This window comes from Triturus cristatus, chromosome 3_1 (assembly GCF_964204655.1).
Source record: "Triturus cristatus chromosome 3_1, aTriCri1.1, whole genome shotgun sequence".
Classification (NCBI taxonomy): domain Eukaryota; kingdom Metazoa; phylum Chordata; class Amphibia; order Caudata; family Salamandridae; genus Triturus; species Triturus cristatus.
The window spans coordinates 466,221,687-466,247,733 of NC_140583.1; the positions used below are offsets into that span (position 1 = coordinate 466,221,687).

A 26,047-nucleotide genomic window follows, 5' to 3' on the forward strand; every position below is an offset into this window, starting at 1 on the left:
CTCCAGATTTCTTAAACCCACAACCCGCTTCACTCCTCCCAAACAGGGTTCCGGCCGCACCAGAGTACTGAAACAGCACTACTGGCAGTGGTAGAGGAAAGCAGGAAAATTCTCGACTCAGGCGGTTCGGCAGCCATACTACTCCTAGACCTGAGCGCCGCATTTGACGCGGTCAATCATTTGATTCTGATTCGAAGTCTCAGGAGCATAGGAGTAGACGGCATGGCGCTTCATTGGCTATCCTCTTTCCTGGAGGGTAGAACCTTCCAGGTATTTGAAGAGAATATTGCGTCTAAACCCACCTACCTGCTGAGTGGTGTGCCGCAGGGCTTGTCACTCAGCCCTACCCTTTTTAATGTTTATATGGCCCCTTTGGCAGCCATAGCAGCCTCCTATGGAATCCGGATGATTACCTACACCGACGACACGCAGCTGGTGGTGGGGTTAAACCAAGCAGATCTAAAAACTCATGCCCTCTACACCTGCCTAGAGGACATTTCTAACTGGATGGACGCATCCCAGCTCAAGCTTAACAGAGGAAAAACCGAGATTATGATACTGGGCAATACTCTTAGTTTTAAACCCATTTCAATGTGGCCCTCTAGCATGGGTCCAGCCCGGTCCCGAAGTCAGAAATTAAGAGTCTGGGTATAGGGTTGGACTAGGACTTGAGTGTTAGGACGCAGGCTAGGCAGGCCACTCCTCCCCTCCCAGGCTAAGAAATTGCTGGTCCAATCACTCATACTTTCGAGACTGGACTATGGGAATGCTCTGTACTGGGCACCCCCATCTCGACAATCTGCAAAACCTGCTCTTTGTTCCCTCCACTGGCTTCCAGTACAGGAACGTATAAGATTCAAGGCCTTGTGTCTAGTACATAAGTCAATGCAGGGAATTGGTCCACCTATTAACTCTACCATGATATGCAAATGGGAATCTCCGGTCAGACGACCAGTATCTAGCAGAGATCCCTAGGATCAAGAGGTCCAGAAGTGGCAGCCATTTATTCTCTTATAACGCCTGCAAACTATGGAACTCTCTGCCTTTACACCTTCGCACTGTCTCAGTCTCCAACCACCTGGCTTTTCGTATTGCAACTAAAGACCATGCTGTTTCCGAGGCTTCTGTCTCCTCCGTGTCAATTCCTAGCACTGGGACACTTCCGGGTAGCCATGCGCTCTACAAATGTCCTTCCATTCAATTCCATTCCAAGCCCCCACAAGGCTCCGACCTGGTTTCCTTCTTTTTGATCGCTTGGCACCTTTTCAGCATTGAAGCTGTACTGGGGTGTCATAAAGTGCCTTACAACCAACCAACATACCTTATGTTGGTCTTGATGTGTATGTGTATGAGCAACTCTAGTGCTGGTACTCGAACGACTGTTTGTCACGGCCTCTGTGTGCACGAGTTCCTCTAGGTGTGAGTACGTGTGTGTAGGTATGTTGCTCTGCCTGCATGTGAGCACGAATATATGATCCTTCTCCCACCTCGCCGCCAAGACATGGAACACCCTCCCGCTGAGCCTACAACAGACCCAAGACCTGCTGACCTTCAGAAGGATACTCAAGACCTAGCTGTTCGATCAGTAGCAGCCCCCCCAGCGCCTTGAGACCCTCGCAGGTATGTAGTGAGCTTTACAAATAATTGATTGATTGATATATTACTTTGTGCATGTGCCCATACACCATACAATGTGCACTTATACCATACAAAAATGAGACCCAATATTGGCTTATTTTTTGCTGTTTTGCCTTGGTTTCTGCGGTAACTCTGACAATACTATGCTGATGCAACTGAAAGTTCTGTTGTGTTGTTTGTAATCTTGGTTATCGCTGCCGCATTTGGAATATAAAAACAAACATTGTTTTCTGAGCTGTATCTATCACTATATTTTCTAAGGCGGTTCAGGTATTGTTCTAAAATATTGCTTCTGTATGTGAAAACAAACTGTACTTGGCCTCTTGAAAACTGTTCTTCGAATTGTATCTTTTAGAAACCGCGATCCCCAGATTATAGCAACAACGTATTTCATTTTTTGAAGAAAATATTTGCTGCTTGATTTCAAATATTGCTGTCAGATTGCTCCAAACTGGCGCAGTACCTCGGTGTAGAAACACACTTGCCTGTGCACACGTTTGCATACAAACGAATGCACTTCAAATACACTAATAAATATGAAGTAAAAAGTGTGTAATGTAATCTGGTTCTATTTTAAAGCTCTTCAATGCCCTAGCCGAATTTTGCGCTGTATGAAACAGTTAAAAAAGGAAATAATGAATAAGAGGCAGTGGACGTGTTTGATTTTATCACGAGGCTCTTTTTAGCTCTGGTTATGGTGCCTCCTACTAAATTGTTATTGCAATCAAAATGCTGAATTTTGGTAGTGCATGACTTTCATTTATACTTATTTATAGTTAAATATTTCCCGTACTTAGTAAAGTATGTGTATATTGACTTTAAACAATGCACCAATGTTACCGTTTTTATATAATTATCGCAATTCTCTACATGTATATTGACATACATTGAGCCAGAGAAATTACAACTGAGAGTGTTTTTAAGCCCACAGAGCGAAGCTGGAAATGCTCAACAGCATGTCGAAGATAAGCGGACAGTTTAAACAAACAGGGTATCCTCAAAAAGAGGCGCTGCTAGGGGACAGCATGCTTTTGTATGGGACAGAACTAGGAAAAGAATCTGCATTTGGTGAGTATATAAATAAAACTCATCCTACATTATTATAATATATTTATATCATGTAGGCTTCATAACTGGTAACTGTGTAATATGGACCTACATTGCTATTATGCGATTCAGATTATGTATTTCTAAATCACAAAGGGGGAAGGAAGAGCGAAATATTTTAACGAGGTCCTACACCATAGCTCACCCCAAGAAACATCTCAATAATAATCAAGACCAGGGAAGATTGCATCGTAGGACCTTTTTACACGTTAATCATTACATTCCTTTAGATTATATGTTTACTTTGAGTCAATTATCTTGAAAAATAGTTTTATTTTCAAACAGGGAAACATTTATTGAAAAAAATAACTTTAATACTGCACTAAAATATTGGGTTAGAAAAATAATCAATTTAGCTAAGCCATGAATGTCAAAATTGTGCCCTTTTCTGCAATAATTTTTTGTGCAGGGGAGGTGAAATGGGAAACAGTGCTGTGCAAGAAAGCAGGCTTTTTTTCCTTAACAATTACATTGGTAAAAGGTTTGCTGGGATGGAATCGCCCTCATCCCAGGTTTTGGTAACAGGCTTAGTTGTAAAAAAAAAAAAAGTAACTTTTTAGGTCGAGCCTAGCGTTGCAGCGGTTGCGCTGCTGGCTTTGCGAGGCATGCAGTATTTAGTGTGGAAGCTTTGTGGAAGCTCCGCCAATTTTTTTCATTGGCTTAGGTCCTAAATGCTGCCTTCCAATTGATTTTAGTTAGTCCCTCCCCATGATGGCCAAGTTGTCATTTGTGCCCACCCCTGGCTACTGGCCCCTCTACTGCACAGACTACTTTCTTCCTGTCACAACCCCCCCCTCCCGCAGTCCGTAACTTCTTGGGGCCCCCTTCCCGGGCACCACCTGGTCATGCTCGTGCCTTCTCGTGCCCGCCCGCATTCCCGTTTCCAATGCAATAGGTCTTGCGTAAATGCGAGTCCCATTGCATTGCAAATGCTTGTTTTATTGGCGGTTCTGTCAGCGTCCAAGTGCATAGGTAAAATTGTTGCGTTGCAAGCGCATTTTCTTCCAACTTCTGGTGCGCGCTGATAGTTTTCGAGCTGACTGGCTGTCTAGCCACAGCTTCTCCGTACAATAAACTTGTGTGCGCTGTGTAAATACATTCCCCCCTCAGACAGTGAGGCTTTTATTACTAGCGTCTTTCGCTTCAGAAAGGGGGGTGCTGGCACGGGGAGGTGCGATGCACCAGAGTGAGCCTTTTATCCCGGCTGTCCTCCCACAGACTGAGACACATTTATGAATGTCATGAATTTGCTGGCAGCGAGGGCGGCTCAGGTTTTACCAATCTCGTTCTTTCTGCATTCAGCTTTTTTTCCTTGTGTGCTTTTTTTCCACCTTGCCCTGGACGTTAAAAGATAGATTCTTCACGAAAGTGTAAACAGTTTCTTGTACTGTTGCGGCTTATTGTGTACGTGGGTGACATATTAGTGTTGAGGCTCACAGGCTTGCTTGTTTCTCAGAACTCGCTAAGTATGGTGTGGCTTCTTTCCAATCCTGAAGGAAACAAGGACTTCAATGCAAAGTCTATACCTCCCTCTGTGCAGACCTCTTTCTGATGTTGTCTTGTAAGGTGCTGCTCCTATTCGGTTGGCTTCAAAGCGCTCTATACCATCGCTACCAATAATGGCAGATGCAGCTTCCCTGTGCTGTTTCCAATTTCGCTCTCTTAAGAGGCTGCATTGTTTTTCTTTTCTGAGTTTTTGTTGTTTCAGCTCTTGTGAGAAGTTTCCTCCTCGACCTATTTTACACCACCATGTCAGCCCTAAAATACATCACACTCTTGTTATCAGCACCACAGTCACCCAGGGGAGCGTCACATCTCCTGAGTTTGCACGGCTTCTCCTGGGCCTGTGTGGACAGGGTGAACTGGCATCACACGGATTTGTACTAAATCCGCTAAGTAACAGCTTCCCATCCACTCTTGTGGTACACTGTCAATCAAGAGACTCGGGTTAGAGTGGTGCCTTGAGCAAATATGTGATTCATCCACTCCAGCATTTTCCTTTTTTTTTTTTTTTTTTTTTTTAATTTTTTAGTCCTCATTTTGCAATACTTGTGTCAGGTTTTGAAATGGGAACCAGTACTGCTGTTTCGACTTTCCCAGCGGAGAAAACCAACGACCCTTGGTTGTTTAGACCAAGTATATTCGTTTTGAGTATTGCCTAGGTTAAAATCATTGGACTTATCTTTGGTCGCTATGGTTAAAAAAGTGCTCCCATATTTCCCCAAAATTGTATTTTTTCCTGGGCCTTCCACTTCTATCTAATTTGTTCACTCTACCAATTGAGTTCCACCAGTCTAAATGTTTTGGTGGTACAGGGCTAACCCAGTTAATACATATTTCTCTACGGGCTAAAAGGATTAACACAAAAAGTAGGTTCCACTCCAGCATTTTCCACATTAAATACGGATTTGCTGCTATTGCCACATAATACAACATATGCAGATTTTTACAGCAAATGTTTGTCTAGCTGAAAAGTATCAAAAGTTACCCTAAGGAACTGCTGCGCGTGTTGCTACGTAGTAGTAGAAGGCTCTTTCCATTGGTTACCTGGTCACATTTCAGTTGCTGATTGCTGTATTTAGGTGTTAAACTGATACTAATGAGAGAAGCCATTTTCCCAGGCAGTCCTAAAGGGTAAAAATAACGAAATAATAAAGTCATCCTGCCACAAAAATTACAATGCATACTGTGCATTTTCTTGCTGCAGAATTTGTTAAACAAAATGTATCTCTCCCCTGCAGCATAATTCCAGTGGTCCTGGTTATAGTCCCAGCTTGCCCTCTGTCTGTGATTCTGGGCAAATCAATTAATCTCTCTCTCCCTCCTATTCCTTCACTTGAAACTTTTAAACTCCACAAAAGGTCCATCCTCTTCTTAAAGGCATGTACACCTTGGGCGGCGGTTGCATCCTAGCTTTATGTGCCTCAGAGTCTGTGTAGGCAGTGCCTCCTTCAAGATCTGTTCCAGGGCAGATGATCTGCATCTCCCTTTCTTACATCTCAGAGCTAAAGTCAATCTGCACATCAGTTGATTTCTGACCTTTTCACCAAACACTTAATGGCACTTTCCCAAAGGTTGCTAACAGACTCGTATTAGTCTTGGGTTTGGCTCATTGTTGTAAAAAGGCTCCTTCTTTTTTATTTTTTCATTTTGATGTAGAGCAAACTCGACCCGAAGGTATCCGAGCACTTTAAATGAGCACCAGTTGCGTTACAGATGGACACATTCATTTTGTTAGACACGGGAAGATTAAGTGATTTGCCCAGAATCACAGGATGTTGAGCGTCCCTGCCGAGACTGGAACCGGGTTCCCCTGCTTCGAGCTCGACCACTCTAGCCGTTAGGCCACATTCTATACGGTTCCTCTGCATTGAAGCTGACCATGTGAAGACGTGAAGAATTTTGAAGACACATCTGTTCAGGTCTCAGTGCAAATCCTAAAATTACTAGCTTGCCTACATTTTCCATGCATCTCTGCCTCATGCCTTCTCTTTGCTTCTCTTCCTCTAAATGAGCCATCTGGCAAGCCCACACATCTTACAAACGAACGCCAGTAATAGTTTTCTTTTGAGTGAAGGGCATTGGGTAAAAATCTGCATATCTCTTATGGTAAAGCTCGTATTCTTAATTCTCTTCATTTCATACCTTCCCCATGATCCTTGATGTGTCCCTACTGCTCAGCACCAATCAAGAATCTATCCTGCTAGTGTTGGGTTAAGGAACAGAGTGAGGAACTACACAGAATCAATAGTGTCTGGGACCTTGGAACAGCTGTGCATGCGCCTTTGGCCTAAATATTGCTGCTGCTTTGGTACAGTTTTCTGTACAGTCCGTGAGCTGATCTTGATGTGAATTAAGGAGCCGAAGCTCAAGGGGGACACAATACTCCAATCCAGGCAAAGAGAACAGTCTAATTTTGTGAGTTTTCAGGCATTATTTGATAATCTAAAACCGCCATCTTCTCCAACCCCACTCGGTACTCAGTAGTGCATTCCAGACGCACGCTTGCCCTTTACTAGAAGGAAAGATTGGTGGGTCTGTAAAACCGATAATTTTATTCTGTTGAAGAATTGTACATTCTTTCATGGTTGGGAAATGCTAGATGTAAATATGTGTACCATTTCTCAGTTGTGTTGCTGTCTTATTTAATCCATCCGTTGTAGTTGAACTGATGAGAATGATTAAACTAGTGGAAAGTGAAAAAATGTTAATTGGAGTTTCCGGTCAGACGAAATTAATGTATTCCCTCGATCTGTTGGTTCCAAAAGGGCTTCAAAATGAACTTTTCTTAATTCTTACAAAGCAAATATGCATGCCACTCACCTTAATCCTATAACCGTCTCTACCTCGACAGGAGCTTTCTGGCTTTTACCCAATAATGAACCTCTGCATTCACCTTCTAAAGAGAAACTACACCTGCTATAGCATAGTTGTTTTTATCAAAATGTCACAGTTGTGTTTATTAAAATAAAGCCAGTCTCTTGTAAAAGTTTAATACCATGGACGGTTTCCCATACTCTAAAAACACAGCAGTAGTTCTGCTCCAGATATATTCAGCATCTTGTGAGGTTTGTTGTCTGGGTCAATTTAAGAGTTTGTAATTTTCATATCACATGGTGAATGTACTGGAATTGTGCCAATCCCCCCCCCCTGACTCTCTTTCAAGAGTTGACCATGACCCCCTAATTTGAAATTGATTTTAAAAGAGCTCCTGATAATGGCAAATAACCTTTAAATCAACTTTAAGTGCGCAGCTTGGAGTTAAGTGCTCGTGATTGGGTCAGCAGACTCAAGCCTATTGTGGCATTTCAGCTGACTTCCACAATTGGTTGCCTTCTGCACTGCGATCAAAAGTACGGGCTCAGTGATAAGAGCGGTGTGACATGAAGTCACCCTGAGGTCTGCTGAGCTGGTAAGAGCTGAGAGGAACCTCATTTTTCAGGCATTGAAATCTAGCTGCCAGGGTGCCACTGCCTCTCTTGCCCCTGTTTAGGTCTCGTCTGAGAAAGCGCATTAGCGCTGCTCTGGCGAGACTTATAGTAAGCGAGTTTTGGAAGTGCAAACAGTGGCTTTTCAGGCCTCCAAATACAGTGCATGTGAGCCGGCCGGGCGCGCGCACCATTTGGAGGCCTGAAAGCACTGGTTTGCTTTCACTTTCGCCGTGATGTGATCGCAATCGCGATCAGCGCACCATTTGGCAGCCTGCGTGCCCGCCCCCACTCCCCCCTCCCACTCCCTCTTCGTCAGCTTCAGTGCGCGCTTGTTAATCTTTACAGCCCATACCCAGCTCCTCTCTTGTACCCTGCCCTTCCCTTGCTAGCGCCACTGAGCGGCATTTATTTTCCAAGCTTCACGTTTATCTGTGCTGGGCTTTTTATTTTGTATAAGCTCTGAGTTTTCATTTGGGGCTATATTCGTGAGTTTTAGCTGGTGCTACATGGCTGACACCTGCTTTCAGTGACTATAGTGAAACCTGGTGTGTGTAAAAAAATACAGCTGATTGCTTTCACTTTCGCCGTGATGTGATCGCAATCGCGATCAGCGCACCATTTGGCAGCCTGCGTGCCCGCCCCCACTCCCCCCTCCCACTCCCTCTTCGTCAGCTTCAGTGCGCGCTTGTTAATCTTTACAGCCCGTACCCAGCTCCTCTCTTGTACCCTGTCCTTCCCTTGCTAGCTCCACTGAGCGGTATTTATTTTCCAAGCTTCACGTTTATCTGTGCTGGGCTTTTTATTTTGTATAAGCTCTGAGTTTTCATTTGGGGCTATATTCGTGAGTTTTAGCTGGTGTTACATTGCTGGCACCTGCTTTCAGTGACTATAGTGAAACCTGGTGTGTGTAAAAAAATACAGCTGATTGCTTTCACTTTCGCCGTGATGTGATCGCAATCGCGATCAGCGCACCATTTGGCAGCCTGCGTGCCCGCCCCCAGTCCCCCCTCCCACTCCCTCTTCGTCCGCTTCAGTGCGCGCTTGTTAATCTTTACAGCCCGCCCCGTACCCAGCTCCTCTCTTGTACCCTGTCCTTCCCTTGCTAGCGCCACTGAGCGGCATTTATTTTCCAAGCTTCACGTTTATCTGTGCTGGGCTTTTTATTTTGTATAAGCTCTGAGTTTTCATTTGGGGCTATATTCGTGAGTTTTAGCTGGTGTTACATTGCTGGCACCTGCTTTCAGTGACTATAGTGAAACCTGGTGTGTGTAAAAAAATACAGCTGAAGCGGGAGAAGCGAGTGTCCTCACTTCTTTAATGCACAGCACATGTGCATAAGGTATATAGAAGGAAACAAGGGACAAACTAGGTTCAGGTCAGCACTTCTTTTCTTTTGCTTGTGTTCCTTCCATTCGTACCGCTGTGACCGCTTCTGTGCGCAGATCTCAGTGGCAGACTCGGACGGATCAGCTCAGTGTCCCGGGACGATGGGGGTTTTGGGGGAAAGAGACAACAGCAGCTTTGTTGCTAATCCTCACTCAGACCAGCAAGCATAGTACCGGTAATTCTGAAGTTAGCTAGGAGACTGGCCTCTGGTGGGATTTAGGAAGGGGGTGGTTGACTTTCATAAGCCTAATAGTTGGTTGTATTGAAAATGACAAGGCCTCCACCACAATAGGACGTTAGTTCACATTTGCACAGCGCTGCAGCTTTGGGCATTTCAAACCAATACTTCCAAAGGATGCCATTTCAATTCACTCAACAGACAACTTTATTGCTCGGAAAGAGCACTATTGAGACCAAACGAACACTTCAGTTGTAGGACAATTGCACTAGTTTTGCTGTGGTTTGGTAGTTGTTGCATCCGCTGCCTTGGCTCTGGGAGAGATTCTTTTTCTTTCACTTTTCCGGCAATATCATCTAGTTTGCTGTTGAGTGGGGTTTTCCGGATGTCATGGAATCTGTTCAATATGAAAATCACCTTAACATTTGCAGTTTGGGAGTGTGTTGCCTTTTAAGCGTGCAAGAAAAGGCAAAGAGACTGGAGGCAGCCACTGTTCGCTGCAGCTTCCAGGCTTCCCTAGATGCACCCTTTCAAACACTCAATGATTTAACGACAGTGCCCTACTACAGACAACAGGCGCTGCGAATGAACCCTTCAAGCCCAACACTTTGCAAAACGCCCATCTGAGCTCCATACACCAACTGCCTCCCGTCATTCATCAATTTCTGCTGCTTTGCCTTACTATCAGCACGGAATCCCGCCCCTGTACCAGCTGCCAGCAGCTTTCCCGCTGTTCCCACACATTAACACCACCACTAAAATGTAATATATCAACGTAACTGCCTTTCATAACTTTGTATATGCTGCCAAGATAACGGAGTAGATTCATATGCTTGCTGCAGAGTGCGGTTCATAATCTCCGGACCAAAAGGTTGTATTTCACAATCTGTCACCAGCCTTTCACCATCATTTGTAGCAATCTATGCCATGAAATGTTACCTGTGTTCTTTTGCAACCCTTTAACAACAAGCATTTGCAATGCATTAGGTCTCGCATTTACGCGAGTTTGAGCTATTGGCATTGTAAATGACAATGCCAATAGGCATTGTTATTTGCAATGTCAATAGCTCAAACTCGCGTAAATGCGAGACCTAATGCATTGCAAATGCTTGTTTTGAAGAAGGCAGGAGCACAAAAGGTCCTCCCTACCCCCACCCTCCCTTCGTCCGGTCTGTAGAGGTTGAGTTGCGTATGCCACAATGCATAAGGACATCTCCTGGCTCTGAATACAGTGCTAGAGAAAATGCCCCCTTAAACAGCTGCTGCCACATTCATTATGAATGTTATCCTTTGTTACGGACTTAACTACGATTAATCATCAAGTAAACATTGTTGAGCGTACCCCTGAATTTCTGTTTAAACTCATCCTCACCCGTTTTGACCATGTGGAAGTAAAACTTATCACTTACCACTCAGTCCAAGCTGAGCGTGCATGTGCCACTGTGATGAGTTTCCACCACTTAGATGTGTGTTGGTTACTGAAACTACTGTTGGGCTTTGTTTTATGGTTACATTTTGATGCAAGTTTGAGAATTTAGTAATTTGGGTTTTAGGGAAGAATATTAGCAGAAAGCAGACTAGCTTAGTCAGTGATGCGATAGAAATAGTTCTTTTTGCCAACTTTTGAATTCTTCGGTCAAGTAGGAAGTGCATGTCCTATCCCGAACACTAGTGATTCAGACTAAAGTTCGAAAGTATGGCAAAGAGGAAACTGATATGGAAAGGAGTCAACAAATGTTATATGGTTTTTAGAAATTGGTTTTGATGGATGGTTAGTTTGAGGCATTGGTCTTTTGCAGGCTGCTGTTTTAATGTAATGTTGGCATTGGGTTCGGGCTCAGCCCTGTCTAGGGTATGGATTTTTAGGCACCGATCTTGTCCTTGTCACCCTCTACCACAGCGACACTAACAGAAACACATAAACCATACTCGCCTGTTTTTCTGGTCCTTTTTTAGTAGATGCTCCAATGTGTCCTCCTGGATAATACCCTTGTAACTGGGTTTTACAATAGTTCATAGAATGGGGACCATCCGCCCTATGAAGAAGGCAATAATTGTGCTTTGAGAACTCAGCATGGGATGGTGGAACTCCCTTACAATATCCCAGCAGCATCTTTGCGGTAGTTTATCCTCTAGTCGAATTAGAAAATACATTATTTACCATTTTATTATTATACAAATATAATAATATAAATATTATTTTACTTGTATCACTGCTCACATACAAGTACAGAACATCACCATCAGTTATATATATTCCTTTCGGTTCGTCAGACTCTACTTTTCACCCAGATAAATAGTGTTCATTGACTCTCCAAAAACATGCAATACACAGAACCATCAACTGGGCTGCAGCTTATAAATTTTCCTTGTATTTCCACTATGCATCTATTCAGATGGTAAAGTCTAATGAATGACAAATGGGTAGAAAGGAAAGTTATGTATTTTTTTAATATGTCCAACAATCTGAGTTTAGGGATAGTGGTTATTTGCATGATTCTAAATTTGGGGTCATCCATTCTATATACGATTATAATAATAATAATGATACTACTATTACACATTTGTGAAGCACAAACTTATCTCCCCTAAGGGTATCCAGGTGCAGGGGAGCCATTGAGGAAATTAAGTGAGCTATTGCCCAGAGTCACACGATGCTGAGCTGAATGCCGGCTGGCGATCGAACCGTGAGCCCCGCGCTCCGGAATCAGCCGCTCTGGCTGCTGCGCCACCCCTCCCCTGCCGAGACGGCATTTTGCAAAATGTGTTCCTTCTTTGTCGTACTTTGATATTTGGGACCACGTAGAAGACAGGGCCCTACCCCTGTTTATTCATGTATTAGCAAACCGCAAATGGTTAATGCGGTATTTACAAGCGCTTTGCATAACGTCCCATTGTCAAATGCACTATGTATACGTTATTATACATTGACTCCGTGGGTTCCATCTTGGAGCGATGGCCATCTTAATAAGTTGCCCTCACATAGACAAACACATAAGCAAGTACGAGCCTTTAGAATACATGTGCTTTCTGCTTGACTTCTCCATGACCTGGGCAGCTGGTCTCCGCTGCCCCAGGTCAGTCCGGTCTCACGAGCTCCCCTTCCTCCGGCCACCTGTGATTAGCATCAGGGCTTGACACACCATAAAGTCCTTTCATCGTGCACAAGCCTCCGGCTAATCACTTTCGCACCTGCTTGTTCCTGCTTATGGCCTGTTTCTCAAAACAGGAGATGCTCATGTTTATTGGGGTCAGATGTGGGATCTGAGCCTTGCTCGGTAAATAATTGCGGGCTGGCTGAACTGAAATGTGAGATTGCAATCATGACTCTGTTTGTTCTTTGAAGTAAAATATGTGAATGACCAACTGCAAGAGAAGGGCGGTGTTGCCCAGAGCATGATATGCATTATAAAAGCGAACACTGGTTTCTGTTCTGCAGACTGCCTCATTCAGTTGCTAAGGCTTCTGTGCAACGTAGTCTCACTCATTTGAGTTTAATAAAGATGTCTTTTCATATTTCAGCTTCTGTTGCCAAGTTCTTTGTGATATTATCCAGACATGCAGTCTTTTATAATACCACATCAGGAAGTACTCGAAGTCATAGGGTGCTACCCCTAGCACCTCTGGAGTCTCAAAAATTGGAGTACTTCAGTTGGCGCCCACCAGCTAGGGCCTCATCAAAGAAGTGACTTTCTGTGGGAGTGATCTGGTCAGGAGACTGAAATCTACTGGAAGGACAGAACGGAATTCTACCAAGAAGGTACTCTGTGCACAGGGATTCTGGAGATTCTTTGATTATGTAGTCCGGTATATTTCTGCTCTTCCTGATTTTGATCCTCCACATGATGTCACTCAAAAGGTGAGAAAAAGAACCCAATTGGCGTGAGTATTATAAAAGACGTTTGGGCATGTAGAACTTGACAATTAGAATTTGGATAACCTTTTGATTATTAAGAATAAGAATTAAGTATAAGTGGGTCGCTCCCAGTCAATTTGGTTCTTTGGGTCTTTAATTTGGTTATCGCAATTACCAAAGCCGAGGGGTTGGTTTCTTGGTTTCTGATTTGGTCATTGCAATTACCAAAACTGAGGGTCTCGCATATTTGCGAGTTTATTGGTAGAGATAAACCCTTGAAGTTTGAAGCTAGATTAGTGAGCTATAAGATGCCTGATCTTAGCAAATTTGGAAATGTAGCTTTGGAATTACGAAATTTGTGCTGGCCAGCTTTTGGTTTGTATAGGTTTGGATATGCGAATTGCAATTTGCGTAGGCGGGTAATGAGGAGATATTTCTCCATTTGGTTTTGATTATAATACTTGCGTTTTCAGCAGTATTTTTGGCATGCCTGTTTTGTAAGCTCACATGGAAATATGTGTTGCTTTTTGTTTTGAAAGGTACCATAGTGTGGGAAATACCTAAATAGGTTAGATTTAGAAACATATTTCTTCCTTGGTGATTTTGTATCCCCAGGGAATTAAAATATGACATAATACAAAACAAGGATCCTTAGTTCTGCGCAGTTTCATGAATGAGGATATGCACAACGATTTTGTGTGGTGTTCTGCTAGGCAGAGCTAGTGAATTGAGCGCATTCGCTGCTTCTTGGACATGCATCTGTCTGTGGGGCTGTTTATGCAGCCTTTTGGAACACTATTGAAAAGCGTTGCTTGTAAATATGACCTACAACCAGTATTTGCAAATGGTTTGTTTCAAGTATAGTCTGTAAGCTGTTCTTTCTTTCTGTCATGCGTATTGATTTGTAAGTCAACTGTGTGTTTAAATGTCTGTGGTTTTTTTATCATTAGTGCAACTTCCGTAAGTAAATTGCGACGGCGCTATTTATGAAAAATGGCAAAAGCGCGCTGTATTGTCTGTTTAACCCTTTTCTGTTTATGTCTGAAATGAGCTCAATGTGTGTTTGTGGGTCTTCTGATGTTTTCAGTCTGTTAAATAAATTGCTGGTTAGTTAATATCAAGTAGAAACTTAGGAAAAAAATCCAGAAATGAACAATGTGATGTGCTAAAATAGCTATGTGTTGCTCTTTAATTTATAGAATGAGCAATTGTGCCCATATACAAAACTGCCGCTAAATGCTTTAGGGATAAAATTAGAACCACATTCAATAGATATAAATAAGGCCCCAAAAACGAAATTATCTATTTTTGCAAAAGTAAATAAATTTACAGCATTTTCCTTAGATGCATTGTATTAAATGTTCACAGGCAAACTTTTCAGCTGCAGTATATTTGATAGGAATGCTCCTTCAGCCAGCACTTTCCCAGTTAAACACGGGTGGAATTTGGCAGAACCGTCTTTTTAAATGAAAGTGGCGCAAAAATGTGGCGCGTTTCAAATTGGGCTTATGCGCTTAGGCTTGTGAGTTAAATGTGTCCAAAATGATAGGCAAGGGATGCAGCTTGCTTTTTATACATGGAATTATCACAAAAACGAATAATTGGGATTTTTAAAAAAAGAAAATTATTAATCATGGGAAAAATTATTTTAAAAAATAAGTGCTTTTCAAAATCGTTTTTTGATATTTATAAAGCTTAATACTCATACTATGACCTCCTAGCATTAAAATTTGATTTAAGTTGTGTTGCATCACTAAAATGACAAGCATTCGCGCGTACAATTTTCCCTTGGCGCAGGCGCAAACAAGCTCATTTTTATACAGTATAAGTTATTATTTCCAATGCCTGACTCATGGGTTATGTAATAGACATTCTGGTAATGCATATTACGCCAGAAAATTGTAGGATATTCATTTTTTAATGCTTAAAATATCAAAATCGAATTTGGGTAAAAAAGACTGTTTCAATTGCATTTTCTTTCATTCAGAGTGCTGTTTAAAGTGTCCCAGGCTTCAGTAAACGCATACGTTTAGGTTTTGATATGTATTTACAGGTTGTGCCTTCAATGAGTCCATGTGCCAATGACTCAATGAGTCAATGTGCCAGTACAAAGGCTTGTTTTAATATCAGGGTTGAAGGTTCTAACTTTAGCTGTGTCTGTCACGATACCACTGAACATGCTATGAAAAACAAGACCTTGTTAAAAACTTGGGGAAATTAAATAAAATATGGTGTCGCAACCCGCAACTATTTGATGTTAATACAAAACGGCCTTAATGGAGTTAGCACCCACATAGAGAAAGAGAAATGGAGAATTGTTTTTTGATGAAGGAAAAGGGGGAATGTTTGTGAGCAGGTACGTGATGAAGTCAGTAATGATAGAGGGGTGGAGAAATGTAGAACTACGGTTATAGGAACTGGGTAATGCGTAGGAAGGAGAGGAACGATTGGGAAAATAGGATGCCGTGGAGGGGAGAGAGATGATGAACGGGGAGTAATAAAGACATGAAGAGTAACGTGAGGAAGGTTGTATTGACGAAGGGAATAAAGAGGAATATAGTACTGGTTTGAGTAAGTAGGAGAGGAAAGATGAGATTGCAGGTTCTAGCAGTAGGGGTGAAAATATTGTGATTACCTGGCGGGAGGCACTGAGTTTCATATGTTAATATAAAAGGGAATAAGAGAGCTCGAATAAAGGCAAATGACTAAATGATGAAGAAAATATCAAAACTCATTGTGAATACAATTCACTTAAGGTTGATGAAATGTATACCATTGCATAGGATTACAACAAGCATTTATTCTAAAAGCTGGTATGTGTGTTATTAAGTTTTGTGAATTATTCACAGTACATGTAGTTTAACAATCTGGGAATAGGGATAATTTTTTTAGCGCCTAAAAAGGAGAAATTATTTTTCAACATAGAGCGAATTATTGCAAGTTAGGAGGGATTAGGAAGGCCTTCTGGCTTTGACGAATTCAGAGTGTCAGAAGCTGGGGGTTGGGAGCTGCAGAGCAACTCGGTCAGGCTGCTGAGATGCTATCTTTAGTGTAAACAATGAGTAGGCTGCCACGTTGACTTTTATGACCTTTTAAATTAGGGCCTTGCCTCTGTGGAATGCAGAATGACCTTGCTACACGGCCTCTAAAGGTGGGGTTTCTGGTTTCTCCATAGCATCACTAAAACTAAAGAACTTAATTCCACCGGGAAAAGGGGTTTTTTTTTTTTTTTGAAAGTCCAAACATCATGTTAAATGCTTTGCTGATACATTGGTGCTCTAAAAATGAAAATAGAATGATGCCTGCTATAGTTGTTCTTATTTAACAGAAAACGAAGTGTTGCATTAAGTCTTAGACAGAAAACAAGATGCAGCCTTTTTCTAAAATTTATTTAAGGCTACATGCCTACGTGAGAATGCATTCCCAATTAAAACTTCTTTTTCACAGTGAAAATTGTAGGTGCCAAATTACTATGGAGTGTCAGTGTAACGATTTTTTATTTCTAGAAATGTAAAACTTGAGTGGCTGGATGTTGAAAGGACTGACAAGAGGGTAACAGTTAAGTAATGCAATTTATTTTTGTGTGTTTGGTTCTATCATGAATTGTTCTTGCTGGTCCTGTATGTTAGAAGAGAAACAGTAGAGTTATGTTTGACAGCAGATTTCCATAGCCTGGTGATCTACTGTCAAAAAGGAGGGTAAGTATTTTAAACCTGACAAATTAAACAGGCCCAAATATTGGGTTTTGGGTTGCAGTTTTACAGTGCATAAAGTACATGACATGGTGTTGTGTGTCACCGTTTTATTACATATGCTATTGTTTTGTCTATGCTTTTTTGTGCTTGATATACAGCAAGTATATCTGATGGCTTTACGTTTTGTTTACCTATATTGCATGGGGATAGTCATGACGATGCCCATCGCTATGCAATAGTTGGTTGAACTTGTTCTGGTTACTAAATTCCACAGCTAATGATATTTCATGCTGTGAACATGAGAGGCAACACTTCACCAGTGCATGTCTAAATTGGCTATAATGGTATTAAAGAAAACTAAAAGATCTACAGGATCAAAGTATGTCACCTGTCACCTGTCACGTTATACTGCCCTTCCCTTAAAGGAACAGGCAGCCCTACATTTATGTATCCTTGATTGGACCTAAGGATGAAATTATAGATCTGTGACTAAAGGTGGCCTAATTTCTATATTACATTAGGTAATGGTGTCCTTTCTCCTAAGTAGCATATGGCCTTTGCTTCTTGAAAGGAAACTAGGTTTTCATTTTTCCCTGCAGAAGGAACTGGAACATTACCTAAGATTACCGTATATGGTGTAGTCGCCAGCGGTAGAGTTAAAACGTATGTGACTTTGGCCTTTTGTGTATCACCCGTACTCTTGGTGATGTCACATGCCTGACTACCACCCAAGTAAATTCTTGTCCTTCCTATAGATTTTTATTTTTTATTGCTTTTGTTTCTTCCCTGCCCAATGTCGCATTATGCTTAGTGATTGGGGATTTTAGTTGTGTCCTAGTTCCAATTCCCTTTTCCGTATTCCTTTCACCAGTCAGCCCATTTATTATTGTAGGTGTATTGTTCAGGTACATACTTCCAGACTGCAGTGATGCACCAGGAACCCCCATATTATGTACAATTCCCTTTTGTATGACCAGACTGGTTTCCAAGAATTTTCCTTAGGCCTGCTTCAATGTTTTCCAGCCTGACTGTCAGGATAGCGATAGCCTGGCTAACTGACTCAATATTATAGTAAGACAAGTTTTCCATACCAATAGGGGATACCTTGCGTTTACCCTTTTGAACATGACGAATTTTCAATGTCTATTTTTTAATGTGGTTTTTACCCTTTTTGTTCCTGCTGCTTTAATTTTTGGTGGGATCAGATGTGTTCTAATCATGCAAATATCAGGACCCTCTAGTTCTTGTCTTTTGTTTTCATATCTGACTATTAGCCTGTGTATTGCCTAGTGCACCTGATGTGAAAGGTTTCTACATGCCTATGATAATCTGTACCATGTGATTTCTCTTTTGAAATGTCCTAGATAAGGAATTTAGAAACACTTATATGTAATCATTCAGAAAAAAAAAAATGTGTGTTTGCCCTATTAGACAATGCCACCATATGTGAAGACATCCATTTTAGATAGAATTCTCATGTAGTTATCTACCCTTAGATGATGAAGGCTCTCACACGGAAACCCAATTGAAAAGCTTAGAGGCACTGTTTTGCCTACTGCCTTTTATTTGTGTTGCTTCCTGAGAAAGACAGTGTATTCTGGACCAAAATTGTCCCATGGCGTGTGGCCACTCCCTTGAAGGACCGCAGGCCACCTGTTTACAGTCCCCTTGTTATACAACGAACTGTTTAAAGCATCGCACTTGCTTCATCAGAAGGCGTTCAACATCAGAAAGGAAGAAGGAGCTGGTTTTGCCAAAAAACAGAATTTCAGTACAAAAGAGCGCCTGTCATGTGCTGGTAACCTCTGACAGTGTGCAGTCCCTTGAGCCCCTTGGCCTGAGTTTTTGGCCACACATACCCCCTCTGTTCCTTTGCTCCAATGGAAGTGCAGTGCACCGGCGGATCCAAGATTGACAGAAGGCACTACATTCCAGTGCCCATGAAAGAGCAGCCTGAGCGTCCTCTGATACCGAATGATGAGTGTTGGATCCTGAGAATGGTCCCGGGTCTGCACAAGATGATCTGTGCCCATGACCAATGAAGAGCATACTATTTGTAGTGTCTGCAGCAGAGGAAAGACACAGGTGCACTGCCTTGAAACATTGAGACCGTGAGCTGTGAGTGTTTGCCAGGAGGGCACTCCAACTGAGCAGTACTTTCTTTTTTTTCATGAAAGGCTTGAATGAAGAGGCCCATGCAAAAGAAAACAACAGAAGAAGATTTGATGGACAATAGAAGCCTGCCAGAGAGGCTTTTTGAACGGACTCTGGGCATAGGTGGTTTCACGAGAGGTTTCCGTGTGATTGTATAGACTAGGTGTTAGAAGACTGTTTGTTCTGCTGGCATTGTCTAGTATAAGCAGAACAAAATCCATTTTCTGTGGAAAGGTGCCCCCTTTTCACCTCAGAGCATTGATGAGGGTCACCACTGTTTCACCTGAACATAAAAATTATTGTTTCATTTGTAATAGTGGTCGCTACTTTCTCCCGTTGTCTAAATATTCTTAATAATGTGTTTTCTAGTGGGTTTTAAACATGACATTGTCATTTATGGGTGGGATTGTTTTTCTCTACCCAATTGACTTCTGCACCCGCTTCCCAACCTATGTCTTTTTTTCACTCTTTTCACTCTTTTCCTGAACATGAGCAGGTTAAAAGATTAGAATTCGTAAGCAACTCCTCTATACAGCTTCTGCATCGACACTAGTTAGTAGTAAACATCACTAACTGTTGGGGGTGTGATCTTATGCCACCTAGATAGAGGTATTCCTTATTTTGTCCTGCCATATGTGGCCTTTGTGCTACTACATGTGTCCCGTGAGAGTCGCTAAGTAATAGGATGATGCTACAGCAACATCTCCATGACTTCATGTCTATAGACCTGGACTAAGATCAGTATGAGTATAGTGATTGCCTATGTAAGGGCAAAAGGAGGGTCTGTCGTACTTTGATATTTGGGACCACGTAGAAGACAGGGCCCTACCCCTGTTTATTCATGTATTAGCAAACCGCAAATGGTTAATGCGGTATTTACAAGCGCTTTGCATAACGTCCCATTGTCAAATGCACTATGTATACGTTATTATACATTGACTCCGTGGGTTCCATCTTGGAGCGATGGCCATCTTAATAAGTTGCCCTCACATAGACAAACACATAAGCAAGTACGAGCCTTTAGAATACATGTGCTTTCTGCTTGACTTCTCCATGACCTGGGCAGCTGGTCTCCGCTGCCCCAGGTCAGTCCGGTCTCACGAGCTCCCCTTCCTCCGGCCACCTGTGATTAGCATCAGGGCTTGACACACCATAAAGTCCTTTCATCGTGCACAAGCCTCCGGCTAATCACTTTCGCACCTGCTTGTTCCTGCTTATGGCCTGTTTCTCAAAACAGGAGATGCTCATGTTTATTGGGGTCAGATGTGGGATCTGAGCCTTGCTCGGTAAATAATTGCGGGCTGGCTGAACTGAAATGTGAGATTGCAATCATGACTCTGTTTGTTCTTTGAAGTAAAATATGTGAATGACCAACTGCAAGAGAAGGGCGGTGTTGCCCAGAGCATGATATGCATTATAAAAGCGAACACTGGTTTCTGTTCTGCAGACTGCCTCATTCAGTTGCTAAGGCTTCTGTGCAACGTAGTCTCACTCATTTGAGTTTAATAAAGATGTCTTTTCATATTTCAGCTTCTGTTGCCAAGTTCTTTGTGATATTATCCAGACATGCAGTCTTTTATAATACCACATCAGGAAGTACTCGAAGTCATAGGGTGCTACCCCTAGCACCTCTGGAGTCTCAAAAATTGGAGTACTTCATCTTGCATACTGCTTTATATTTGAAAGCCAAACATAATAACAAATGTTCAACTATCCTCGGTTCTCACTTTTCCTGATAATACCAGCTCCCCACTTCTGTGGGTGGGCCGGTCATCGAAGACTGGAAAGGTCCCAAAATGCAACATGAAGAAATCAAGATTTTCCCTTTGAATTTCCGTTTTTCCGGGGTTGTGGGTAGCTGCTCTGTTTGGGCCCAGAATCAACCAGCACCCATGGTAGCATACCAACACCAGATATTTCAGAAAACTATACACGTATGGGAGTCCAGCTGGTGTAGCTTATGTGGATCCTACTGCTTTTTCTCACCCAGAAATTTCTGCAAACATCAGACTTTAGCATATATCTCAGAATTTTCTCAAGTATCTGAGTGGGAAAATGTCCGGAATCTGCAGGGATCAACAACAGACCTACTACCTAGTTTTCCCACACTTCTCCTTATAAAAATGGTAGCCCACTTGTATTGGTGGGCCTATCACCTGTCCCATAGGACCTTAAGTCGAGTCTGTAGCCCGAACTACTGGACAGAATTACACCACTTTTGGCAGAAAGGTAGATTTGTTTACACAGATCATGCTTTCAGTTATTTGGTTAAATGATGTGTGTGGCTGTGGGTTCTTTGCAAATAATTGTGGAAAATGACAAGCTTGTGCAGTGAAATGCAGAGCTGTGATTGGCTTCCAACACTTTAACCAGGATGTGTTGGCAGCCATCTTGGGATTCGGCTTCAGCTGAGTGTCCCCAAAAAAAACGTTAAAAAAAGGAAAGGGGGGAGGGTAAAGCTACCCTGAGCCCCCTAAACTTGGTCCCACCAGGTTAAAAAAGCATTTTTTTAAAGAAATTATTTATAGCGAAATTGCCATATTTGAAGATTTGAGGCAAAAAAAAACAGGTATGGGCTAGGCGCTTGTTTTGAAAAGAGCCCGTGGGTGGGACAGGTCCTGAGAGCATTTCATAAAAAAGGAGGGTGGTGCACGGGCCCCCTCCATGGGCTCTATAAGTCCCGGGGATCACCACCTCCCCAAGGCTATTGAAACATTGATGGGGCCATGCGGACCACCATGATCTCCAAGGAACCACCACCCCCGGAGCTATAAAACACCTAAAGATGGGGGGCACCACAGACCCCCACTGGGCCCCAGGGACCACCATCTCCCCAGGGCCAAATAATTAAAAAAATGAGAGAGTGGCTGCTCGGCACCCCTTGCTCCCGGGCCGTTGTCTGCTTCAAGGACCACCAACTCCCTGGGGATGGGACCTTGAAAATCAAAGGAGGGGGACTGCACTGCCCTCCTTCTGGAGCCAATAATTGCCCTGGGGACGACCATTCCCCAGAGCCACCTCCTGCTATGTCCCCTGGTGCCCACCACCGCAACTTATGTTTTTGCTTTAGCTTGGCGAGAGCTTACTGCTCCTGCCAAGCTAAGGCAAACTGTTGGACTTGGCCCTTCTGGCAAGTTCACCCCTGAAACTTTTTGCTTTTTAACTGTGACTTGTGTTAGTGATTTTTGGTTTCTGCGCACTTTACCACTGTGTCCCAGGGTAAAGTGCGTGCGTGTAGTGAGGTTGGCCTGCCCTCCCATACGAATGCATGGAGGAATGTATGTGTCCCTAGTAGTTCCTGATGCGTGGGGAGTGCAGGTGCGAGTTTGGTATGTACGGACTCGTGTGATAAAATGCTGCGCGATGATGTGTGCGGCGTGCATGTATCTAGTGTGGAAGTGCCACTTCTAGAAGTGGGCACTTCTGTGTGCAGTGTGAAATGAGTGCCTTGTCTGGTGATTGGCTGGCTGAGGTCAGGTGACGGGCTAGGGAATCCCCCGAGTCAGGAGGAGTCACCCAGTGGTGAATAGGGAGATCAGCAGCTAGATGGGTGGGAGGAGTACACCTGGATCCTGAATAGGGCTGGGCTTTCCCCACACAATGCTGGCTCCGTCCCCTGTGGTGCGACTGATGACCCTGGCCTGTGCTGTGAATAGGGAGAGGGGCTGAGCAAAACAAAGTGCTCAGGAACCAGTTGTATCTGGTTCGCCCCTTCCCTGCACCCTTGAGACAAAGGGATTTGGTGTATAAAAGAGGGGCTGTGACCCCATGAAAATGTTCTTGCGTTCTGTCTTGAATCTACCAGGGGCGTGCTGCTGCTGGGGCCCAGGGGAAGGCTTGCCTCCCTGGGCCCTGCCCAGCCCCTGGATGCCCTGGATACTGGAGAACTTACTTCTAGCGCCTGCGGAGCGCTTTATTGCTTGTTCTCTCCTGACTGAGGGGGGCTTGCTGCTGGTGGGGCCCAGGAGGGACCGCCATGGGGGCTGCCTCCCTGCTGGAGGGCCCTGTGTGCTGGCCCCTGGGCCCTGCTTTGCCCCCCTGGACGCCTTCAGGATCTTTTGGACCTTTTTGCTGGTCCAGGCTTGGTGCAGCCTTCTAGCGCCCTGGGAGCGCGATATCGCTTTATTTTGCCCCGTAGGAGCGCTGGAGCTCCGCAGCGATGCGCTGCCGTCTGTGTGGAGGGAATCCCCATCTGAGGGATTCCCCCGTGAAGCTGCCCGGCGGGTGCTACCCCGCTAATTGTCCATCTCGGCGGGTGCCCACCCCGCGTCATGGCCGCCTTCTTAATTTCTATATTAACATCGAGTGCCCACCTCGATTTATGGTATTTCAAAAGAGCCGGTGCCCACCCGGCATTTGCCCGCAACATCGCCCCCCCGGCGCCCGACCAGGAAGTCAGGCAGGCCGGGGGCGGGCCTCCGGGACAACCGGAAGTAGGAGGGCGGGGGCCTACCCCGCCTCCAACCGAAGATTCGCGGCTGGTTTGAAGCACCGGAGCCGGCAGGAGCCTACCCTGCGCCCCGGTGCTGCGGAGTGATGGGAGAGTCCAGGCGGGAGCCCACCCCGCGCTGGACTGCGCCGAGTGACAAGGAGGTAGTGTCGTCGGCGGGGCTCCCGTAGTGAGGAGAAGGAGCCCCGCCCGCTGCCCACGCCACGAGAGGAGTGCCGTTGCTCCTACCGCAGAGGAGACCGGAGACGAAGAAGCTGCTTCCCCCAGCCGGTGAGTGATCTGAGTGAGTCCGGATGGGGGGAGGCAGGGTCAGAGCGGCCCCGCATGGCAGTGGGCCGCTCCAACGATTGTTGTTTAGAGCCTAGAGGGCTCCAAAGTAAGGGCACAGAGGTGCCCATGCCCATAGCTGCATGTCTCCTCACTGCCCCACCGGCCCGTGGTGCATGCTGCCTTTCAGAGCCCCGGAGGCTCCAGCTACGGGGGCAGTGTTTAGTTTAGAGCGCTAGTGCGCTCCAGCTTCGGGGGCATTTCCTTAGTGTTCTGAGCCCACAAGGCTCCAACGCGGGGCATATTTGTTTAGAGCCCAGTGAGGCTCCAACTAGGCGGGCATTCTTTATTTTGAGTCCAGAGGGGACTCAAACACCGGCCAATATTGTTATTTTAGAGTCTGAGGGACTCCAACATGTGTGCAAGTTTGTTCTCCGAGCCTAGATGGCTCCCACGGTTGGCGCAGATGACTTTCAGGAGCCAGTGTGCTCCAGGGTACATGGTGTGTTTAGAGCCCGTAGGTGGCTCCAACGTCTTGGACACTGTATCAGGGGCCATTGAGAGCCCATGCCTATTTGCCTTCCCAGCTGCGCAGCACTTAGTGCCAGCAGCAGCGTTTAGGCCCTGTTCTTGTCCCCAGCTGCCCAGCAAGTAGTGGGCAGCTGCTACGTTTAGGTTCTGGCGCAACCTGGACTCTAATGTGATTTTGGTGCTAGGAAATGTACGGTGTAGTATGTTTTGCGCACCCGGTGTTCATGCTTTTGGTGCTAGGAAATGTACTGTGTATAGCATGTTTTGCGCACCCTGTGTTTTATACCTCTAAATGTGGTCATTTCTGCCTAGGAGGTTGTTTTACCTGTTTAGGTTGATGTTAGGGAGATTGTACTTCCCTGTGCGATATACGCCCCTAGCGTAGGTATACTTAGGTGGTTAGGTCTGATGCGTTAGACCAAGGAGAAATTGCATAAGGTGTTTATGCCCCTGTGATGGATGCAGGATAGGTTTTATACCTGATGCTAGTGTGATGACGCTGAGGTCATTATTGCGCCAGTAGTTACTGGTTGTGTTCTACAGTGCTAATTTGTGTTATGTTCTACATGTACACTTGGTGAATTGTGCTAATTCTGACAGTGGCCCATGTGACCCTGTCCCGTGTAAATAGTCCCTTGTAAAATTCTGCCCAGTGCCAGTTGGTACAGTATAAATTGTGTGATTATCATCTAATGTGTTTTGGTATAATACAAAGGCTATTTTTATATATAACCTTGTGTGGAGTTTCCTTTGTGGTGGGCCTTGGGTGTTGTTGCTGGGTGCGCGCGCAAACGCTTTACACATTGCCTCCGGGATAAGCCTGACTGCTCGTGCCAAGCTACCAAGGGGGTGAGCAGGAGTTATCTTTGGCGTGTAACTCCCCAGCCCTGACTAGAGTGGTGGTTTATGACTGGCTTTGGCGCAAGCCCTAGCCAACCAGAAATCCCATTTCTAACACAAACACTCTGTTTCCAGAGGGCAGGAGCTCTCAAAGTACTTCCACCTGCTAGAAGCGAAGGTTTAATCTCTTTCCCTGCCCACAGACATGCAGGCAAGGAAAGAGATGAAACGATTGCTCCTGCATGGAGAGTGCTACCTTTCCAGCAGCTCCCTCCGTGCAGCAGCAATGCCGGCTTCGGCATTAGGCGGGGAGCCCACTGGGACTTCAGGGGCCTTGAGGCTCCCCCTGCTCTCCCAGGAAAAAAGAGAGAGCAGGAGGAGGCAAAATAAAGGACAGATAAGAGAAGAGAGAGGCAGAATAAAGGTCAGTAACAAGCAAAAAAAGACAAAATACAGGTGAGAAACGGGAAGAAAGAGGCAAAATAAAGGCAACAAATGAGCAGAAAGAGCAAAATAACGGTCAGCAGTGAGTAGAAAGAGGCAAAATACAGGTAAGGAATGAGCAGAAAGAGGCAAATTAGAGGTCAGAAACTAGCAGAAAGAGGCAGAATTAAGATCAGCAACAAGCATAAAGAGGTAAAATAAAGGTGAGAAAGAGGAGTTGGCCTAACAGCTAGGGCGGTCGACCTCGAACCTGGGGAACTGGGTTCGAGTCTCGGCAATGACTCTGAACATCCTGTGATTCTGGGCAAATCACTTAATCTCCTCGTGCCTAACAAAAAATGAATGTGTCCTCATGTAATACAACTGTTGCTATATAAAGAGCTCTGATACCCGATTCTGGTCAAGTTTGCGCTATATAAAACTCTGTTTAAAAAAAAAAAAAGTAGAAAGAGGCAGCAGAAAGCGGCAGAATAAAGGTCAGAAACAAGCACAAAGAGGCAAAATAAAGGTTAGTAGTGAGCAGAAAACGAGGAGAAAATGAGCAGAACCAGCTCAGACAACAATAGGGGT

The 26,047-nt window shown here is 44.3% G+C and overlaps 1 protein-coding gene across 1 annotated transcript in view; it reads left to right on the forward strand.

Moving 5' to 3' along the window:
• The first annotated feature begins 2,562 nt into the window (after positions 1 to 2,562).
• The window catches only part of LOC146860421 (endophilin-A3-like), a 650,579-nt gene continuing 627,094 nt past the window's right edge, over positions 2,563 to 26,047 (forward strand). Inside the window, exon 1 of the mRNA XM_085646346.1 lies at positions 2,563 to 2,706. Within this exon, the coding sequence (XP_085502472.1) occupies positions 2,583 to 2,706 (124 nt within the window). The 5' untranslated portion in view covers positions 2,563 to 2,582. The remainder of the gene's footprint in view (positions 2,707 to 26,047) is intronic.